Source organism: Falco rusticolus, chromosome 5 (assembly GCF_015220075.1).
Source record: "Falco rusticolus isolate bFalRus1 chromosome 5, bFalRus1.pri, whole genome shotgun sequence".
In the NCBI taxonomy this organism is placed as follows: domain Eukaryota; kingdom Metazoa; phylum Chordata; class Aves; order Falconiformes; family Falconidae; genus Falco; species Falco rusticolus.
The window spans coordinates 68898376-68919717 of NC_051191.1; the positions used below are offsets into that span (position 1 = coordinate 68898376).

Consider the following 21342-nt stretch of genomic DNA (forward strand, 5'->3'; position numbering starts at 1 on the left):
AAAGCTTAGTCACCCTCACATTAAAAAAAAGTGTTTCCCAATGTTCAGATGAACCTCCTGTGTTTCAGTTTGTGCCCGTTGCCTCTTGTCCTGTCAGTGGGCACCACTGAAAAGAGCTTGGCTCAGCCTTCCCTGCATCCTCCCTTCAGGTATTTATATACATTGACAAGATTCCCCCAAGCCTTCTCTTGTCTGGGCTGAAAAGTCCTATTTGTTGTCTTTGCAGTGAGGACTCATGTTCAACTTGGTGTCCACCAGGACCCCCAGGTCCTTTTCTCCCAAGTTGTTTTCCATCTGGGTGGCCCAGCATCACCACTGAGGTTAAGTGATGCACTTTGCTAGGTTTACAGACAGGCTCACAAGCCTGTTTAAACGTAGCCTTTCTGTATTAGATACACTCCTTCCTGTGGGCTGGTGGGTGCCCAGCTGTGTAAGTTGGTGCTGCTGGAAGTTTCACAGAGCTGAGCTCTGGGATTTTCCTATCCCTTTCTGCCTGCTTCTAAGAGTACAGTGAGGAACGTAACAAGTTGGTCTTCTCTCCCCTTTCCTGAGTCATTACTTAATGAGCAATAGTTAAATGAAATTCTTTTATTTGTATTTTTAGTCTTGGTCTTCTCCCTTAGCCAAAGCAGCCCAGAACAATCTTGCAAGTTACCTTTGTTCCTATCTTCCATTTGCAGCATGTGGTCCAGTGTGTGTTTGTCGCCATCCGAACCATCGGAAACATTGTGATTGTCACCACTTTGCTGCAGTTCATGTTTGCCTGCATTGGAGTTCAGTTGTTTAAGGTAAAACCATTGGGCCCATTCATTCATCCATTACAGGAAGCTATATTATGGGATGGGAAGAAAAATATCATGAAGAAGCTTGAGGAAGGAGAGATGGTATCTTCTGTGTGAAAGGCAAAACATTAGAGGCACTGTCAGTGTTACCTGGGCTGCTGCCAGCAGTTCCCCAAAACTGGCCCAGGCACATTCAGAACTCCTGCCCTTCATCCGTAACCATACAAAACCATCAGTAAAGTCAGTAACCCTCTTCTTCCCTAAATAGCTTGTGGCGTGACTTAGTGCCAGGGAAATGAAGGGGGTTGTTCTAAAGGACTGTTACTTGCAGGCTGTCTACCCACCATCTTGTAGAGGAACGGGCATGCCAAATAAACATGGAAGGTTATTCGTTCACTTCTTTATGTCTGCTTTTATTTCTTTGCCCTTCACCATGCTTCTGACAAGTGTTCTGCAGCACTCAGTGGTCATGCACCTCAGGACATACACATGAAAGTACTGTGCAAGCAGATGAAAAAGCCTGTACTCTGAACTACCCAGATGCAGGCAACTCTCAATCCAGTTTCCTCATATCTATCTGCAAAAGAGCATGTAAACATACTCATATTTAGTTAAGCAAGTAGTAAGCACAGTCTCCTTGCTACACGATTTGCCCTAACCCTTGCACTGTCAGGAAAGGAACCTTCATTCCTCTTTCTTCCTTTTCAAGGGTAAGCTGTACAGCTGCACTGATAGCTCCAAGCAGACGGCAGCAGAGTGCAGGTGGGTCTGCCTTTCCCAGTTAGCCCCCTTCACTGACCACCCTCTCCCAGGGACTCATACTGGAAGTGCAGTTCTGCCATGTTCTCTCTCTGCTCTCTATCCACAGAGGGTACTATATTACATACAAAGACGGTGAGGTCAACCAGCCGATGATACAGCCCCGGAGCTGGGAGAACAGCAAGTTTGACTTTGACAACGTCTTGACTGCCATGATGGCCCTCTTCACTGTCTCAACCTTTGAGGGCTGGCCAGAGTGAGTGCTTCTTGGACCAGTGCAACGCTAGCAATGTCCTCATTCATTTCAAAAGAGAAAATTCAAATGCAGAGCATAGTCTCTCCCATTCTAAGTATTGAAATAAGTCTAAAGCATTAAATGTAGCAATAGTAACAGCAGACATTGTAGTATTATGTACTTTGTAAAGTCCTCAGGGCCTGCAGGAATTGCTGTTCCTGTACTTGTAAACAGTGCATAGCACAGTCTCTAGCTCTTAAAAAATGATTGCCAGTAGTAACAGTGACAGCAATATTTGTTACAAATATTATGAATATAAATGGATATGAAATGCCTGTCAGGCACTTACCAGTATTGGTAGGTGTTGCAAGTTTCCCAACGGAGCCAGCAGGGCAGTACGAAACACAGCAGTGCTGTCTCTGCAGTATGGGCAGACACAGAATGTCTTACCAGGCTGTGCTGTCTGTGCCACTGTGCTGGCTGAGGACCCCCACGCCTCCACTCTGCCAAAGTGACACGAGCATGCAGGGTATCAGGGGGTTGACCCTGACCTGTGTACCCCAGTAATGCTAACAGCAGCGTTAACAAATGTTAAAAGTGATGAGAGCCCCTTTTCTCACAAAACTCAGTTCCCAATGACACAGACTCTCCTGTCTTCTGCTAACTGCAGGGCACACTTTTGTTTTAAATTTTAATGGTTCAACTATGAAAGCAATCCACCCCTGAACAGGTTCAAATGTGTAAAATTAGTAAGAGCCGTGTCTTCTCTTTTGCAAGAGTTTACACTCAGATCAGTGCAAGTCTGCACATCTCTGAGTAAATTAATTTTGATACAAGTAGAAGAAAATCACAGAGTTAAACTTTATACCATCACCTAAAAGGCCTCAAGGCAGTGGCAGATTTTCTCTGCATTGGGCTCCTGTTTGCTTTCAGGTTGCTGTATAGGTCCATTGATTCCCACATGGAGGATGTGGGACCCATCTATAATCACAGGGTTGAGATCTCCATCTTCTTTATTATCTACATCATCATCATTGCTTTCTTCATGATGAACATCTTCGTTGGTTTCGTCATCGTCACATTTCAGGAACAAGGAGAACAAGAGTACAAGAACTGTGAGCTGGACAAAAACCAGGTAATTTATAACACCTTGTTGCCACTAAAGGTAGAAAATACATCAAGAATAAGCATTTAAGGGAGAAATGCATACAGAGAGGAATATGCAAAGATTGCCAAGAAGATAGAACAATAATCTGGCTTCACTGCCACCTTTCAGGACTCAGATAAAAATGATCATGCTGTAAGATTTGCTCAAGGAACAATATTTACTTAAGAATGTGTGCTGTACCGTTTGGTTCACTGAGATTAAATGAGCATGACAGCATTGTCTGGCCGAAGTAAATGCAAATGAAATGCTTCAACAGGTAGAATATGCACATTTATAGAATATATTATTTTATATAGAATATATATAATAGAATATGTTATAGAATATGCACAATATACACACAGATTACAATCTAAAAGAGATTCTTCTACCAAGCATTTTCATTTTAGTAAAAAACTTGAAACAGGTATTTTTATTATATTTGGAGGTAGCTCACCAATCCTGTATTTTGTTTTTGATTTTTAAATCTACCCTGCCTCTTTCACAGCGCCAGTGTGTAGAATATGCCCTGAAAGCCCGGCCTCTGCGGAGATACATCCCTAAAAACCAGTACCAGTACAAAGTTTGGTATGTGGTCAACTCCACCTATTTTGAATACCTGATGTTCGTTCTGATTCTGCTGAACACCATCTGCCTGGCCATGCAAGTAAGTAAGCAAACAGAAAACCGTACAGGTGATGAATTATTAGACTTTGTTGGGGTATACATAGAAATGGCCAATGTTGAGACCTACTTTCATCTTCACACCAGGTATTGAGGGAGAGAGACAGGGACATGATAAAAAACATTGTACCATGTTCACTCCTGATGTCATTTAGTTAATATGAGGAAACTGCCTCTCATTTTCTTCCTGCTAATATCTGACACTTTCAACAATTCTTTTTTAACTCCTTAAAAACAAACAAATGAAAAAAAAAAACCAACAATAGTTGCTTCACAGACCAATTCAATGGCCACTATAATAACAAGTGATTTCTCAATTCTGACTTGTCTTCTATGAAATGCAGCAGTAATCCCAGAACTGCCACTCACCTGAGAGCTGAATTTTAAATTTGGGGCTTTTCTGTGTTAAAAAGTGGAGAGAAAATATTTCAGAAAACAAGGCAATCAAAGAAACTGGGGATAGAGGGCAGGAAGGCCCTAGTATCTCATTTATTCTGTGTTAAGAATCATAGAAACTGTATAGAAATAACCTCTAAAGGTCGTATTGTCTAGCCCATCACCTAAAGGCAGGATTAGCTCCACCTAAAGCATTTCTTCATAGGTGTTTGCCTAACTTGCTTCACAACCGAAGCTTGTGCTACGGATGGCCTTACCACCCACTGTGCTGTGCATTCATTTGCCTTACTGTGCAATGGTTTCTAAACATCAAATGTGAATCCACTAAAGAAACATTTGTGACTGGATCTACAAGAATAGAAAATAGACGCAGTAGATTACCATGGGCAGGTGGAACAGCACTAAAGGGGAAGGAGTCAAAACCTTTACTAAGTAGCCAGCTTATAAAACAGAAGTCTTACATTCCTTTCAGTCAGGAAATGGGCCCTCATAGACACAAACTGTTCTGTACATTTCCCCAGGTCTGTACTTTCCTGGCTTGTTCCTTCCAGCCTGCCTCACTCACCTCCATTTCATTTCCAGTCAGTCCCAGACTCCACCTGTTACGCCTGTCTCTGCACTCCCAGTTTCCTTGGCCTCTTGAGCCCTGTTCTCTTCTACATTCTGTCTGCTTAAGAGCTAGTCTGCCTGTCACTCTGCTCCCTAAGACCCAGCCTTCCTCCTCACCCAGTCTGTCTCTGAACTCTCTTCCCTGATCTGTGGCCCAGACAGTCCAAATCCCCTCTCCTCAACCCATCCTTCTCACTACGCAGACTCCCAGTTGCAGTTACTCCTCCATGGACCTCCTTTCTGGTCTCTCTCAGCCCTTTCTATTCGATTCTCTGCTATACTTTGTTCCCTTCTCTAGTTTGTTCCCTTATTGTGAGTCCAACTCCCCATGCACTCCCACACCAACTTTCCTTTTGACCTTAGCATCGCACCACCACATTTTCCACTGGATCAATCCCAGTCTGCCCTATTCCCAGCCCCCCTTCAAAACTAGCCTCTCTTTCCTATCGCTCACTAGCAGTCTGTCTATATTCACAGTCAGTTTTCACTTTACTTTCTCTCACTGTCTCCAATCCCACCAGATTTCTTGACCTCCCTACTTTTTCTTCACCTTGTCTAGCTCTTTCCCATCCCCATTGAAAAGTCTTCCTCGGCTGTCTTGCCTAAGGTGCCAAAAAAGGAGTGAGGCAGCATGAGCACAGGAAAGTGCTCTGCTCTCAGCTGAAGTATCTGCTGCCCTGCTGTCATGAAGACAGACCCAATGGAGAGGGACTATTATGTTCACCCTGAAGCATGCTCAGTTGCTGTGACAGTGGTCATGTGAGATGTTTGTGAGCCCACAGGCAGGACAACATCTCTGGAGATTCCAGAAAGTATATATATCTATATCTTGAGAAAAGTACAGTTTTTCAAAGGATAGGTTGAGTCAAACATCGTAACAGACAGCAAACACAAAAGCCAATTTCTGGTAAAATTCTAAGTTTTTAAGCAGAGTCCTGCAGGTACTAAATTCTTTCAAGGAAAATACTACAAGCAATTTTGAAAATGCCTCAACAATTATTTTGCCCTGACCCAACTTTCAGCTGCAGCTGAATTGTTTTAACTAAAACTCCTTTAAATAAAGCACCCTGAGCCAATGCAGAATATGAAAATTCATCCCACCTAGTTAAAGTTTATCAAAGTTAAGCAAATACAAATGCGATCTTATAACGTGAACTGGAAGATGACCTTAGAATAAGGCAGTGCAATCAGTCTCAAGTATAATGATCTGGACACAGGGATAGGAAGAGTGTGGTGGTAATGTTTGCAGAAGACACTACTTGAATTAATCAACAGAAGACAGAAAGTAACTTCATAAAATCTTAATAAAGTTAAGTGAATGAGCAGCACGATTGCAAATTTAATTCAGAGTTGAAAATTGCAAGATAATGCATATTAGAAAGATATGATTTGAGCTGCTCATGTAGTTTGCAGAATCCTGAATTAAGTGTAATTACTTGGGGAATGGCTTGGTATCATTATGAACAGCTCAGTGAAACCCCTGTTCCCTGTGCAGTAATGATCAAAGAAGTAATCCAAGTGTCAGGGAAGGGTGAGATAACAAACACAATTGGACACTGTCTTGTACCATTATGCAAATTTATAATGAGTCCTCAACTGGAATGGTAAGTGCAATTTTGGTAGCCACCATTCAAAACTTTTTTTTTTTTTTTAAAGATAGGAGATCCAGAGCCAATGCCAAAAATGGCTACAAGTATGGCAATGCTTATGTGTGAAGGGAGATGGGAATTCTAAATTGAAAAAATGGAGTATGCTGGCATTTTCTTTAGAGAACCTCAACATATAGGCAGATCAGGAGGGGCCCTGTGGATTCCGAACTGGCTGGCATGTCCTTTCCTCACACTGCTGCCATGATGCTATTTTTCAGCACTACGGTCAGAGCTGCATGTTCAAGGAAGCCATGAATATCCTCAACATGCTCTTCACTGGCCTCTTCACTGTTGAGATGGTCCTGAAATTAATCGCTTTCAAACCCAAGGTAGGTGCTATAGGCATAGAGTTTCCTGGCATCTGTGTGTGTGTGTGCATGTGTGTGGGGCAGCTGTGAGGAGAAGGAGGAGGTGAAACTTTCTGATCTGTTACCCCACGAATAACTGAGCTGGACAGTTGCTCTCTGGATTGGAGTCTCACATATATTTAATAACTTTTTCACTGGAGAGTAGACACACTTGAGAAAAAAAAAAAAAGGCAGCACCTGTCAATAGAGAAGGCTCCTAGTTCTCTGTTTTCATTAAGTTATAATAGTGACACTATGTTAAGGCTATAGCATGTTTTCCATTCTGAATGTTAATCTAATGCTCTCTCTGACTTTCCTTAAATTATAAATAGCATCCCATGATTAGTCTCCTGGCCCAAATGAAGTTAATCAAGAATGACTCATTTTGAGTTATGAGCTTTGAAAAAAAATGTTTCTTCTGTGAGGGCTACATCTCAATGATGGTTTGGATTGCTTTAGTTTTGAATTTAAGACTTCATTGATAATATTCAGTACCCCAGCAGGTCCTGTCTGAAAGTACTGTCCTGTCCTTTGGGCCACAGCATTCTGCTAGTATAGCTGCATCATGAGATATGATTATAACCTATAAGCTCTTCCAACTAAGTTGGCACAGCTGCTGCAGGACAAGGACAAAGATTCTGACCTCATGTAATTTCAGATTACACAAGGCTTTCTTCTTTGGGGCTTTTTTCTTCTTTGGTTTTGGTCAGCCACGTGGCATAAGGAGTGGAATCCAAACACCTACATTCAGGCACTTCATGCCATCTCGTGCCTTTTTGTATCTTCAATGATACCTTGACACATGGGGTTGTGTCTTGAAGGATACTTTGAGACATTGGGGTTGACAAATACTGCCTGAAGCATCAGTTATGACATTGGTAAAGATGAGAACAATCATGTCTGACAGTCATGCTTGTCCTTCATGTTAAACATTTAGGCAATCACTGAGTTAAGTGCTTCTCCCAGCTCTAACCTAACATCTTGCTCATCCTCAGCTCAGAAACTTTGCTCTCCAATTCTACTGAATTCAGTCTTACTTTTTCTTGTTAATTCTGTGTTGACTTTACACCCGCACACACCTCTCTCTTATTCCACATGTTCTAAGACTTCTTCTTACAAGAGTCACAATTCTATTTTTTTTCTGAGCCCAGTATCACTGTCCTATCTCAAATGTAGTTTTCTTGAAATTCAGGAGCAACTTGTGCAGTCCTGGTGAAGGACTGATTTTTATTCTTTTTATTTTTTTTTTTAAATTTTCAGAGGAATCTACCTTTCATTTTTGAGATTTCACCCTATCTATTAGCAAGCAAATCTTCTTGCACTCTGTAAAAAGATTATCTGCACACTATATACCCAGAAATGTATTTCACAAGCTTTGTAACATTCTTCTGATTTCATGGCTCTACTTTAGAGGAGATTCTTAACTTTGAGAAATACGAGGTTCTCAGCAGAATTTGTTTTGAGTATTTAGACAAAAAGTTCAGCCAGTTCAAACGGGCTTTGTACATGTACAAGGAAGGCTTTACCTGACGTGGTTGCCCGTAACAGTAAGGAATTGGCATTGATGATATTGGAGGCCCTTTCTACCTCCTGTCTCTTACTTTCCTGTGCTTAGTCTCTTTTCAAGTTTTACTGCACAACAAAGTATTAAACAATATCAGGTAAATATGTATCTTCTGGATAGCAAAATGTTGGAGCAGATTGCCTAAAGAGGTTGTGGAATCTCCATAATTTAAAGTTTTAAGATTAAGTTAGGGAAACCTTTCATTAGAAACAGTTTAGTAATGTATGATCTCCATTGAAACAGGGGAATTGACTAGACCATCTCACGAGCTCCCTCTCAGCCCAATTTTTCATGATTCTGTAATTTCCAAACTAAATCCCCAGCAACTACACTATAATGAAAGTGAGAATATAAAAGTTTTCCTTGTGACCAGAACAGTAGAGTCTCAATAAAGTCTTCTTAACTAACGATCAGACAGCAACCTCAGGTTGGGTCCTGCCCATCCTGAAAGAATAGCCAGTGGAAAGAATCAATCTGTTTCAAATGCTAGCCTGGCCTGTATGCCAAACACAGTACTAACTCTTAAACTGCTATTTGAATTAAATACCTTCAGGAAAATAAGCAATTTTTTTAAAAAATGGAACCACAGGATTTACAGGAAAGAAAAACAGGAATGAACTTGTGAAAACGACTAATACAGCAAAAGGACTTGCCTCCAGCAGTATATTCATACTGGATTGTTGAGTACCAGTTCAATGACTCGGGTTTGGAAACATCAAAATCCCTTGTGTAACTTGCCATTGTCTGCTCAGTACAAGGATTTGGCCTGCAGCCTTCATTTACTGCTCCATGTTGACTCAACCTGATCTCCAAAGAAGGACACCCCCTCTCCCAGATGAGCACTTGGACTGATGTGGACCAACACTGGGCGGCACAATCTGGTTCCTTTTGGGTTGCACTTTGGGACTGAAGCTGAACTTGCCTTGAATATGTTCTCATGTGAGAGTCTCCTAGCATGGAGAAAGTTGTTACCTCAGCCCTCTGCTTGGCCAGATCTTGTTTCCTCCTGTCACTCAAGGTATAAAACCAAACTACGTCTGCAGATATAGGTTGTCCTCAGGAACACCAGCTGGAAAAGTCTGAAAGGATTTCATTGTCACCTGGATGAACATCATTACAGCACAGCCATCATCCTCTCCCCTCTAACCAACCAAGTCCCTCAGACAAAGAAATTAGATGCTAAGTGATATTAGTGTTTCCCAGATGTGAAATGGTATGATTAAATGCTCATGAGATCTCAGCTGAAGATAGATTGGTCTGCCATTTCCTGAGCAATAAAACACAATGCTTTGTCTTATTTTGAATTTCTGCCCAAACATCACTCTTTTCTACCTGAAGAGTACCCTAAAATGAGGGAGCTGCAAGATTTATGACTGACAACAGGGAAACTTTGTTAGCTGAAGGTGTTGTGTCCTCACTTTAGCAACAAGCCCCAGGAGAACGTGGCAGAACAGAACTGAGCACAGAACTGACGCTGGCGAAATGCACTCTGTTTTTTCCATCTTTGTGGTGCTTAACCCAGCAGTTAGTCATTCAGCTAACAGCAACATGATAATGGACTTGTAACTCTGAAGCAGCCACCCAGAGCTCTCCCTTGCACAGCCGCTTCCTAAAGGCACCTTGAAATGAATGGTCTGCAGCAGCAACAGAGGATCATGGGTTTCTCCATCTGTGCAAGGTAGAACAAGCTGCTATTTATTCATGCCTTTACCAGAGAGAATTGCTAAGGGAACTGGAACAGATCCCCCAGGTAATCAGAGCTGCTATCGCCCTACCTTCTTGCAGAAGTCACCACAGGGACGTTCCCATGCAGAACAGCTTTGGGGGAAGCCTAATATGCAAAGTACCTGCTGCAGGCAGTGGTGTGGCAATTGCTGTCATCTGAAGTAATATAATGCACTACAGTGCTACCTGTTACATGCTACTATGTTACATGCATAACAGAAGAAAAGGTGGCAGTCTCTGACTGAATAGATTTTTTTTACTGTGTCCAGTTTTTATTTCTTCACTCCCATTTTGTGAGGAGACATATCCTTCTTATTTGCTACTCTTGATAGTAAAGGTGAAAAAAACCAAACACCATCAGTTACACAGGCATTAGGCAGGATCACATATCTGCCTGACTGCAAAGAATTAGCATGGATAATACAGCCCTGCAAGTTGTTCTTGCAGTAAGAGCAAGGATTTACTTATTGAGAGGCTAGCTATAGGAATAAGGAGCCAAGTCTGAGTCAGGGCTCATCTCCTAACACTTACCTAAAGTATGCAAAGGGAGTAGAAAGACAAGGGCTTTCCTAACAAAAAGTACTGTTACTATTGGATTGGTTGCTTTAGTCAGCAAGTCCCCTTGGTACGTGGTCTTTATATTGGCCATCTTCTGTGAACAGTGTTTTGATTTGTTTAGTCTCCAGGGAGGCTATAGGGAAGAGGGGTGGAGCAGCCACTGCTGGTGTAGGCAGCACATGCCAGGTGGCGACAAGGCCAGCCTCTGAGAGACCTGTGTCTCTGTGTGGCACATTTTCTGGATGAGAAGATCAGTTATCCCAGGTTTTTTGCAGGGTAAAACTAAGCAGTGTGTGAGACAGTTCCTCTATCTCTGATGCGGTCTTGACAGGAGGGTGTGCTAACAATGAGCAAGAGAGATTTGGGATGATTAGAGCTGCTGATAAAGAAAACATCCAATACATGCCCTGCATCTCCTTACAGAGTATTAATGTGCTGCTCTGAAGCAAAACTCCCAAATGGACCTGAGTGTTTGTCTTGGCTGATGCTTATAAACTGATTCAAGACTAGTTACTTCAAAGAGACAGACAGTCCAAAAGGGACGCTGTCGAGCCAAGGCCTTTTGCTCCTTTGTTTTTCTAATTTTATAAATTCTCCAGCCAGTCTGGTGAGCTATTTTCCAGTTCCTGCATAGAGCAAGCTGCTGCTGCTTCATGCTTTTTCCAGAGAAAACTACTGAAGGACAATGCTGTGCTGTCTGGGGTGTTCTGTCTGGACAGCTACCACTGTCCTAGCTTCTTAAAGAAATCCCCACAAACACCAGTCCATGAAGGACCAGCTGCCTTACAAAACCTGCTTGGGGGTTTTTCAACTCAAAGGCAGCGACTTAAAGTTCCTATTCATATGAAGCTGCACCATCTGTCAACATGCATGCTAATATGGGGATGGATATTCCTCCAGCAATTTCAGATCTTTCCAACTCCCTGGAATGGGCTATTTTACTGAAGAAGCACATCTACTTTTTCTTTCAGGAACGTTTCATCTATCCCCGTACTAGCTCGGGCAGGAGGGCAGGACTAGTAATCCAAGAACTATGAATTCTGCCGCCGTCCCTGTAATCTCAGACTAGGGAAGATATATCAGTGGAACTAGTCCCATGCATAAAGTAAAGCACATGTTCGTATATTTTGTCAAATCCACAACTGGGTGTGGAAAGGGAATCTTGGGGATTTCCTCTGCGGAATTATGACTATCAGAGAGACTACAGATCACAAGTCTATTCCATTTCCCAGACACTGTCAGCACCTCTCTTCCCTGGGTGTTTATGGATGTTACTTGTAAAGCAGCCTGTAACAACACCATCTGTCCTGCCTCTGTTAGTTCAGTCCCTCATTTATCACTGCTACTTTACTCTGAATTCTTGACATTCTTTAATGTTATTTTCATGTAGCAGAGTTCAGACTTCTGTGCACTGTTTCAAACCAGTTTCACATTCAGCACAAGGCCTGTAATCCCATGTGATCCCAGGAAGAGCTATGACCCTTTGAGTAGTGGAAGACACGAGTGTTACCCATGGTTATTCCTTAGCCTCTATTTACTGATGGATCTATGTCTCCTCAGTGTTTCATTCTCCCCTGATGCATTTGCCCTTCTTTATTTCTCTTTAAGCTCCTCTCAGTCAGCTTTTATCATGCATTTAATGCAGTGATATCTCTTCTCAAACCTGCAAAATGACTCATCTGGTTTTGTTCCCTTTTAACTACTCCATTTCTTGTACATTTATGCCTATAAACAGACCTTTGAGCAGTCCTTCCTAAAGTCACACTGGCTGCTTCATACTACTTGCATTCTTCTTTCTCACCATAACCACAATCTGTCATTCCTTGGTCAGGTTAGAGGCTTCAGCATTTTCACAAACAACTGAAATTTATATCCAGTCTATACCCTTTCAGCCCAGAAACCAGGTTGTTTAATTTTGGAAATCTAATGCTTTTTGTACTTCTTCATTCTAGTACTTTTAGCAATACCTGAATAACTTAGGATGCTGCCCTGGCGTCATTCATCACAGTGTTTTATTTCTCCAGCTTATACAGAGAAAGCAAAGTAAAGACATTCTGCACTGATGTAAAAATGTCAGGAAAAGTGGTTACAATTGAGTGGTCTTTTGTTCAATGCAGAAAAACACTCCAGGTCCATCCAACAGACATGGGAATCATATTTCATTAAAAATCACATGGTCTGGGGTGAAATATAGTGGTATAAATTAGTAGTTTAAGTTGTGTAAATGTATACATGAGCTCATGGTGCAGGCAGCTGCCTCCCTTTCAAAGACTTTGGCCACACAATTCTGATTGTCAAATGGCTCTTATTTTGCAGATTTTCTCTGCTGGTTTTGGCAGGTTCATAACCTAAGTAATTATCTAATTGTTTCCTCTCCTCAGCTTCAGTGTTACCCTTTCTGTTTTGGAGGGGCAGTGTCTAGACATGGAGTATTTTCTGACTGAGTCATCTACCCAGTGCAATAGGAAGGGCAGTCTCCAACCAACACCCTGCCTTTGGTTGGAACAAGTGTTTTAAAAGGCAAAAGGAGGGGTGAGAAAGCTAGTTGGTTTGTGGGTGGGGGAAAATATACTTCATTCAACAAAAAGGAAGAGTAAGCTCTGCTTGATGTTGGGTAAGAAATAGTGAGCATGGAGAGAACTGGGAATAGTCAGGTAAGAGAGTGTGTGAAGTGATGAAAATGAGAGAACTAAACAAACAGAAAGGACCGTGTCTGGGGTGAAAAGAGAGAGAAACCAGACCTGGAGGAGAGGAGAAGCTGTACACATAATGGAGACAGAATATTCTTAAAGACAGAAAGAAATAAACCAAAGACCCTGAAAGAGGAGAGTATTAATAAAACAGAGAAAGAAATGATTGGACAAGAAATGATGCAAGGAAAAGAAACACAGAAACAGGGCTGAAAGGAAAAGTAAACATAGAAAGGGACTTTTAGAAAATTAAAAATGGAATTAAAACCCATAGCTTTTAAGCTAATTAACATCTTTTTGTGATTCTGCATTTTACTGAAGTTCCCTGGCAGACATCCCAGGTCTCCATGTTCAAACACATCAGTATCTCAGCCACAGAGCCTCCCTGTGTACTGTCTCATCAGAAGAGCTTGCAATAAATGTCGGGTGCAATGTATTTCCCTACTTCTGTGGATTCATCTCAGCCACCTTGCAAAATGCATCAGCATGTTACCCAGAAATGCTTTCCTTTTTCACCCCAAATTTTTTTCTGGGTGGAGTCTGAATGTGTTGTGTGTTCCTCTGGACCTGCTACAGCCAGTAGCCCAGCTGGAATTAATCTCAGCTACTCCAACAAGCCCAGCAGCTGTATGACCAGAAATCCCTGAAATCTCTGTAGTGCACAGCCAGACACTGCACTGTATGTGTGCAGTCAGTCTGAGGCTCTCAAGGAATTGCTGAATCAGGCTCAAGGGTTTTGGAAATACACTAGAAAAGGGAAAAAATCTTAACCCCTTGTTAATCACTCCTCTGCTTTCTCTTTACTGTGATTACCTGTCTGCCAGGAGGTTCATGCATTTTGCATAGCATACCTATCATGTAGGGATTTGACCACATGTTCTTTCATGTCTACAGGTCTGGGAGGAAGAATGAGCCTCTTTTCTAAGCCCTTTCTGCAAAAGTAAATACTGAAAGTACTATGTCAGAGCAGCATGTTTAGGTGACTTTGATGTGAGGAAATACTTGGGATAATTATTCTGGACATGGATGATCAGGTCATCCCAGTCCTTTATACCCATCAGTGGGTTGGAACAAGAGTAATCAGGTAACCTTGCTCCTGGATGCTGCTTGCCTAACAGAATTCGTATCTGCCCATATGTCCAGGAGAAAAAAGAAAAAGGGAGGCTAAGAAAGTAACTGAGCCTCATGTAGCACAGTCTGTGCCACAGTACTCTCACAGCAGCTCGGCATTGAGACTTTCTCACAGAACATGGAAGGGCATCACACTAGCTGAGGGCCAAAGCAGCTGCTTTTGTTATTCCAGGCCTTAAATCAAAACTACTCAGGAATCTGTGCTGCCAACATGTTACAAGGCTGTGGCATTAAAAGAAAGAGGAACAACATCCTGGTGTTTTAGAGTGCTGGCCCTCAAGTTAAACAGTACACCTGATGTAACTGTAGAGCCTCAAACAACAAATCTCCCAGTTAATAGAGAAAATGAAAATTTGCAACTGAATGCTCAGGGATGAGGTTGGTTTAGCAACAATTTTCACAAATGAGGAGTTAGCAAGCAAATAACTGCCTTCTCTGTCACATGAAGGTAAGGGAATCCTCTTTGATAATTCTAGATTTCACTGAGTTCCTCACCAGTTCCTGAGCATGTGGGAGGGGAAATCTGGCCATTCCTGACACTTCAAAGGAAAAGAAAGTAGTGCCAGGCTAAAGTTTTTCTATTGTGCATATGCTTATATTCTGAGACAGCATAGGCGTGACACCACCTAAACAAGTCATGCAGTGTGAAAAACATTTGGTAGGTGAATGTAACAGAAGAAACTAGACAGATGATGAGAAATGGAATTTCGCAGTAAAACCTAGCTCATACATCTAGTTGAATCTGGGTCAGGAAACATCAAAGCCTTCTGAACACTGGTTGACCTCCTGTATGAAGTATACTGGTCTCTTTCCTGTTTCCTCATGGAAAATGTCTGTTGCAGGAAGGCTCATGAGCAGAGTGGATCTCAGTTGGTTTCTTTGTTGGTGCCCCGGAAAAAGAGGCCAAGAATGAAATGAGTACACAGAACAAACTTCCCTCTTCATGCAAAAAGCTTGTCCTTTCATGTTGTGATGGAAGCGATTGGTGAGGGACAAAAAGGCTGTTTGATCTGCTGCTTCCCATGTTACATTTGTTGTTTTAATGCAGGATGTTCTTCCTGGAGGACAAGGCCAGCAATTTTCTGCACACAGATAGATCCTCCGATTACTATGTAGAATGTGTGAAATTTCTAACACGGATCAGCCAGAGCTATGCAATCTTCCACTTTTCTGAAGGATTAAAGAAGTTAAAGAAGTTGTATAAGAGCTTCAATGAAAGAGGACCTTTTCCTTTACAGCAAATGTACCCAGGGAATTTGCATATTGCTCCAACATTGTGACAGATTTATTTTCAGTCTGGCACTTGGGGGTTTTAATGTCATTATAAATGATCAAAAATAATTATATGACTGCACAATGCAACAGTGTGGGAAGTACTGTATTAGCTATTACACGTAATTATTTAATACAGAAAATTATTCACACAGTGTTAAAAGCCCAGTGGGATGGTGAACTGGGGTCTCACTCACAACAGCATCGACAGCGTCAGCAGCAGCATGTAAAGGGAACAGTTCCAGGGAAAAGTGACTTGCTTTCACTCTCAGAAGAAAAATCCCAACCCAACCTTCACATGAGGTTGTTTTAAAGGGTCAAAAGTTCTCTACAGATGTGAATCTTCTCCTCACATAAGAATGATACCAGATAACAGCCTGTGATACAGGCTCTGTTAAGAACTGTTCATCGTGTCAGGAAATGACATTTCCACTGCCAAATGGTCATCTGGCTGAGGTCTAAGAGAGTTATTTCTCTTCTGTATCGTGCATCTGGCTTTTGTAGGACCTTGGAAACTTTAGTTTTCCAAATTTCTGCTTCCCCAAGTGTAAAATGAGAGTTACTATCCTCTTTTGGAAAGTTATGATTGATGGATTACATGAAAGTAATGAAATTTTACTAACTATAATCCTTAAAAAAGCAAGACTTTTCTGAAAATGGAGATAAATTACAAAAAAAGGAACTATTCAAAAACCTATTGCTCATACCTACCAGCCTGTTTCTAGAAGATGTGCCTTTCTTCCAGCGAGTATCCACTATCCACAAAACAACCATGTCAGAGCAATCCATAGCCTTTTCCCATGGTATGTATGGAGACAGGGAAGCTATTCCAAGTCCAGCCCCATGTTCAGAATGCTTTTTCACCCATTACTTGCCACTGTCTCATCCTCCCACAACAGTAGGTGGTTCTTCACTATGAAAGATGTGTCACTTCTGTTATTACAGGTTGAGTTTTACTTCTTGGAATCATTCTTCCCTGGGCTGGGATGTCAGTCCAACTTTAGAAGATAGACTATTAAACAGTGAAGCCCATCCTTTTACTCTTTTCATAGGACTATTTCATGTTGATGGTTTGATTTTTTGCCTTCAAGAGTTATCTGTTGGCTCTCATCAAGACCTGCTTTTTCTAGATCTTGCAAAGTCTTTGAACATTTACAGCTTCTTCCTAAAGGAATCTGATAGCAAAATTCTCACGGAATGCATTTTGTGATAAATGATCTGTTCAGATGTAGCAAGCCATCACATTCACTTTCCAGTCTTTCTTGTAAGACCGGTGTTGATTTTGTTTCTGTGCTGAGAGCAAGTCTGGTTTCTGACTGCAGGGCAGTCTTTGTTAAATGTTTGCAATATAATTACTATTTGTGAGGAAAAGGACCCAACTCCTCACAGGGTATCACTGTGCCACAACATGCCTGTAGGAAAATCAAAATTTTTATCTTATTTTTCTAGGCGGACAGCAGATCTTTCTGTTGCTTTGCCTCCATCTTCATGTATTTATACCAAGGAGGCCTTAGGCATTGCTGTTCTGAGGCATTACTCACCCTCCCTTCAAAGGCAGCTAAGAGCAATCCAGGCCAAAAATTACATCAGGGTCAGCTAGTTGAATCATTCCGTTTCAGCATGTTTTACTTTATCATTTCCTCAGGCCTTCTCAGCATGATGCCTTGAAATACAATCTTTGCCACGTTAAAGAGATGCTTCCGTAATAAATGCTTCCATATTGCCTTTGCCATGCTTCTTTCCCAGTCTTTAGAGGACCTGGGACCATAACATTACACCTCAAGCCTTCCACGTGGCTGAGTGCTTGTGTACTACTAGCCATTTTACAGTAGAAGAAATACAAAGAGATGCAAGAGAACTGTACCACCATGTAGGTGGGCATGGAGGAGCTCATGGGACCATCTAGGAAACACAGCTCAACTCTGGTGGAATGAACTGGGTTGCAAGATCTGGAAATGGGAATTATCAGTTCACAGAACAGGTATGATAAAGACTTTTCTTGGCATGTCCCCCAGACATTGTCAATTATCAGTAGGTGTGGAGAGCACAAAAAAAGGTCTGTTGTGATACAAGAGATTATAGAGTTCCAGCCTCTGTAAATGTTTAAGTTTGTCAAATGGGGGCTTGGGGACCTTGATTCAGGGAGGGCTTTTTCTTTCTGTGATGGAGAAATTTGTTCACTAGAAGTACAGGTGAGACCCATAGTTTGCTTTAGGACCTATAGGCTCTTTCTGTGATGGAGAAATTTGTTCACTAGAAGTACAGGTGAGACCCATAGTTTGCTTTAGGACCTATAGGCTCTCAAATAATAATCAGAAGGTGGCCACTTCTAAACAGTAGCAAGGTACCCCAGTTTTATACCAGTGACCTAGAAATAAACATTTGGGATCTTTTTCCAGATCACAGAGCCATTCAAGTCCTGCAAGTCCTTTGTTTCTGTCAAGCAAAGTGTCCATTATGTCCAGGCAGGCCCTCAGACCCCTGAGGGACATCTGTCTGCTTTCACCTGTGTCCTCATTGTGAGAGACAGCATGAAACAGAGGATAAAGGAAAACATCTACATGATTAGGCACCTATCTTGGCCTACAAGTTGGTCTTGTGTTCTTATGCAATGAGCAGAGAGAGGCAGGAGGCTTCTTCAGAACTGACCAGACCTTTAGAATAGTCTGGGGAGCTGAAAAGTTATTCTCACTCTCTGTCTGCAGAAAGATTTGATGGAGTACAGGGGGACCTTGAAGAATTCCCTGCAGCAGTGACTCATTACAGTGACTGGTAGGTGAACTGCAGGGAATCTGTGTCTCAGAATTAATCCATCAATGGATGAGGGCTGATAGATAGTATGCAAATAGATGCTGTTTTGCTGGAGCCTGTCAGGAGCTCCAAGCACCTGCATCCTCTACTTTATTCCTTCTCTGTTAGGTTCTGCTAATTTCCCTGATTGCTGTTATGGCTAAATGGTATCTTAGCATAACAGAATTTGCATCTGACACAAATCTCCATTTGGTGTCAGGAGCTATTGTAGCTTTGTAAGATTGTTCAGGATACATGCAAATCACTCAGATCTGCTGTGAGAAGGTATGCCAAGAATCATGGTACTGTTTTCCAGTGAAACTGTCCATTTTGCAAAAATACTTTCAGGGAAAGCCTCTTTTTATGAAGTCTGAGAACTGATTCTCACAGCTCCAAATAGCCTGCAGCATTTTCAGAAACAAATTCACATACTAAGCAGCCATCAACCAAACTAGCAGTTCATCCCATTTTGCAAATCCCCAGCAAAGTCTGCTTTGGTGCCCTTTACAATCAGCAGGAAATTTTTGCTAAGAAATCACACTGAATATCAGGGTATCAGCCCCTTTCTCTCTTTCCTATAAACTCTTTCCAGCTGATTGAGGCTTCTTTTTGTGGTTTTAACATGCAGGTTTATTTCAAGTAAGCGGTAGCAAGATTCTCCTGTAGTTTGTTTTCCTCCTTTTAGGGTGTGTAGTTATTTACATGTCTTAGTTTCTCCTCCTTGATGCTTCACTTCTCTGTTCATACATGCATGCATGCATTCATGCATGTCTTTCCCTTTTTTCCTATGACACTGCAGCATTTTCATCAACTGGGGACCATCTGACCTACATTCTGATCCCACCCAGTGAATAGCCTTGACCTTTGCTGTGCTCTTCATCTTTAGAGACTTTTCTCTCAGAGGGGTTTGTTAAATTTTGCCACTCATCATGTAAGAGACAGAAATGAAAACCTGGGACTGAGCAGATAAGTAACAGCACATCAATTAACACACAAATGACCCTGCAGCTCCCACAGGGCTGGATGCTGAAAACCCAGCTGGTACCATGACTCAACAGCACCCTTTCCCTGAGGATTTCTATGTTTCAGTGTAGGTGCCTAGCACTCTGTCCACCACATGTTCTTATTATGGGCCCCAGGTGACTCTGAGCTCAGACCTTCAAATAGACTCCAGTGGGCAATTTTCCCTGCTGTTAATGAGGCTTCTTAGATGCTGCATTTAGGGTCTCATATTCACAAAAATTAAAATAAATGGTCTCCAGAGATTTCAATGGCTCCATAAGTACCAAAACAAACCCTGTCTTCTTTGATAACTAATCTCAGCAACTAGGAAATCTAAAAATGATTGGCATACTCATTCTGAAATGCTAAGATGTCTGCTCCCCTTGCACAAATGAGATTCCATTCCAGTCAGCTACTGCATATTTATGCTCAGCCTTTTATTAACTTACTGATCATGTGATGATACACTATCCTGTGCTACCTTTGGGGAAATAAAAAAATGGGGGGAAAATGTGCTCTAATGGTGGGGCTATTTCATGCTTCCTGAATATTCAATCCAATCCTCCTGGTCTCTTTCTGTCCTCCTTTCTCCCCAAAAGCTTCATGGATCTCCAAAGATATCCCACAAGAGAGGGTGACTACCATTCCCCAGTAAACCCTGAGGCTGCCATTATGTGGCATGCAATTATACAGCTAAATCAGGGTCAAAAATCTCCCTTTAAGGGTAAAATATGGTATTACACTCTAAATTCCTGTACTGCAAAAACAAACAGTGCCATCAATTCATTTCCAGTCAGACCTCCACCCCCTTGGGAAAAGTATACAGAACTTTCTGGTGGGAAAAATAGTTTGGAAATACAACCTCTTTATTAGACTGAAAGCTTTTCCTTCATTCAGCTTATCTTTCATTAGCCACCCTGGTACACTCCAGTGAGGAATGTGGCTTGAAGAGGTACTTGGAGGTCACAAGAGGCAAGTCCCAAAGGGGTGTAGTTCACTCTCGATGTATACTCGTAACTCCTGACAAGATTATGAGGTCTGATCCAAAGCTAAGTAACCACATGGCTGTTCATAGGTAAATGTCTTTAAGGAGGATGGCTTTTTAAAGAAGAATTCCATTACCTTGCACACAAGTGAAGCACCTATGTTCTCTGTTTTCTTTGAGCTCTCTTACTGTGAATAATATCTTCCTGTTTTTCACCCTTCTGTTTGAAACACAGAGGGAGCAGGTGAGGAGGAAAGGAAGGTTTTAAAATTCATGTGTTTCCTTAATTCAACACTGGCATATTGGATGTTGGGTTGAGTAAAATTGCATTCATATCCATGGTTCTGCTCTATCCCTCATCTAAGAGGTACAGGAGGAAGAGAAGAGCTCTCTGAGCTCACCTTACAGACACACAATAACAGACCACGATGCTTTTTCTGTGATTCCAGAGCAGACCTGCCCATGACTTTCAAGCAAAGAGCTGGCTGATGAGGCTCAGCAGAGCATCCCAGGAGAAAGACCTCACAGTCTAAATCTGGAGCGACACTACCAAAGTTAGTAGAGTGACTCCAGATATGCTGTGGTGTCACAAAGGTCCAAAGCAGCTATTTGTGATGGCAATGAAAAAGGGACCTTTTCTTTCCAGGTCTGAATCCCTCCTGAGATGTGTCAACTGTGTCAGTGCAGTGTCATTGCTGCCAGTGAGGTTGCATTACTGCAAATGGGAGCAAAATTTAATTCACTGGCTTCAGCAGTCACCTGAGGACAGGATTCAATGCTACTGGTCACCTGGGTTTTGTACCAACAGCAAATGCTGGTTTACCAGCAGCAGTGGCTATTGGGTTCTATGCAAGAAGTTGCTGAGTAAAAATAAATTGTGAATTTGGTTACACCAAAAACATTCTTTGCAGTATGATGCCAATCATAGTAAAAATATCCACCTATCAATCACCATTGATTTAAAAATAGATAGTCATCATCTTGCTGGGCACAACCTGAACAGTTTGTTTTGGATCT

General features: G+C 41.8%; 1 protein-coding gene across 15 annotated transcripts in view; it reads left to right on the forward strand.

The window, feature by feature from the left end:
• CACNA1C (calcium voltage-gated channel subunit alpha1 C) overlaps positions 1-21342 on the forward strand; it is a 441719-nt gene that overhangs the window by 363055 nt on the left and 57322 nt on the right. For all 15 annotated transcript variants that reach the window (XM_037387928.1, XM_037387931.1, XM_037387930.1 and 12 more), the window contains 6 exons: positions 681-788; positions 1492-1544; positions 1651-1797; positions 2710-2911; positions 3432-3590; positions 6480-6590. In XM_037387928.1, the coding sequence (XP_037243825.1) occupies positions 681-788; positions 1492-1544; positions 1651-1797; positions 2710-2911; positions 3432-3590; positions 6480-6590 (780 nt within the window). The remainder of the gene's footprint in view (positions 1-680; positions 789-1491; positions 1545-1650; positions 1798-2709; positions 2912-3431; positions 3591-6479; positions 6591-21342) is intronic.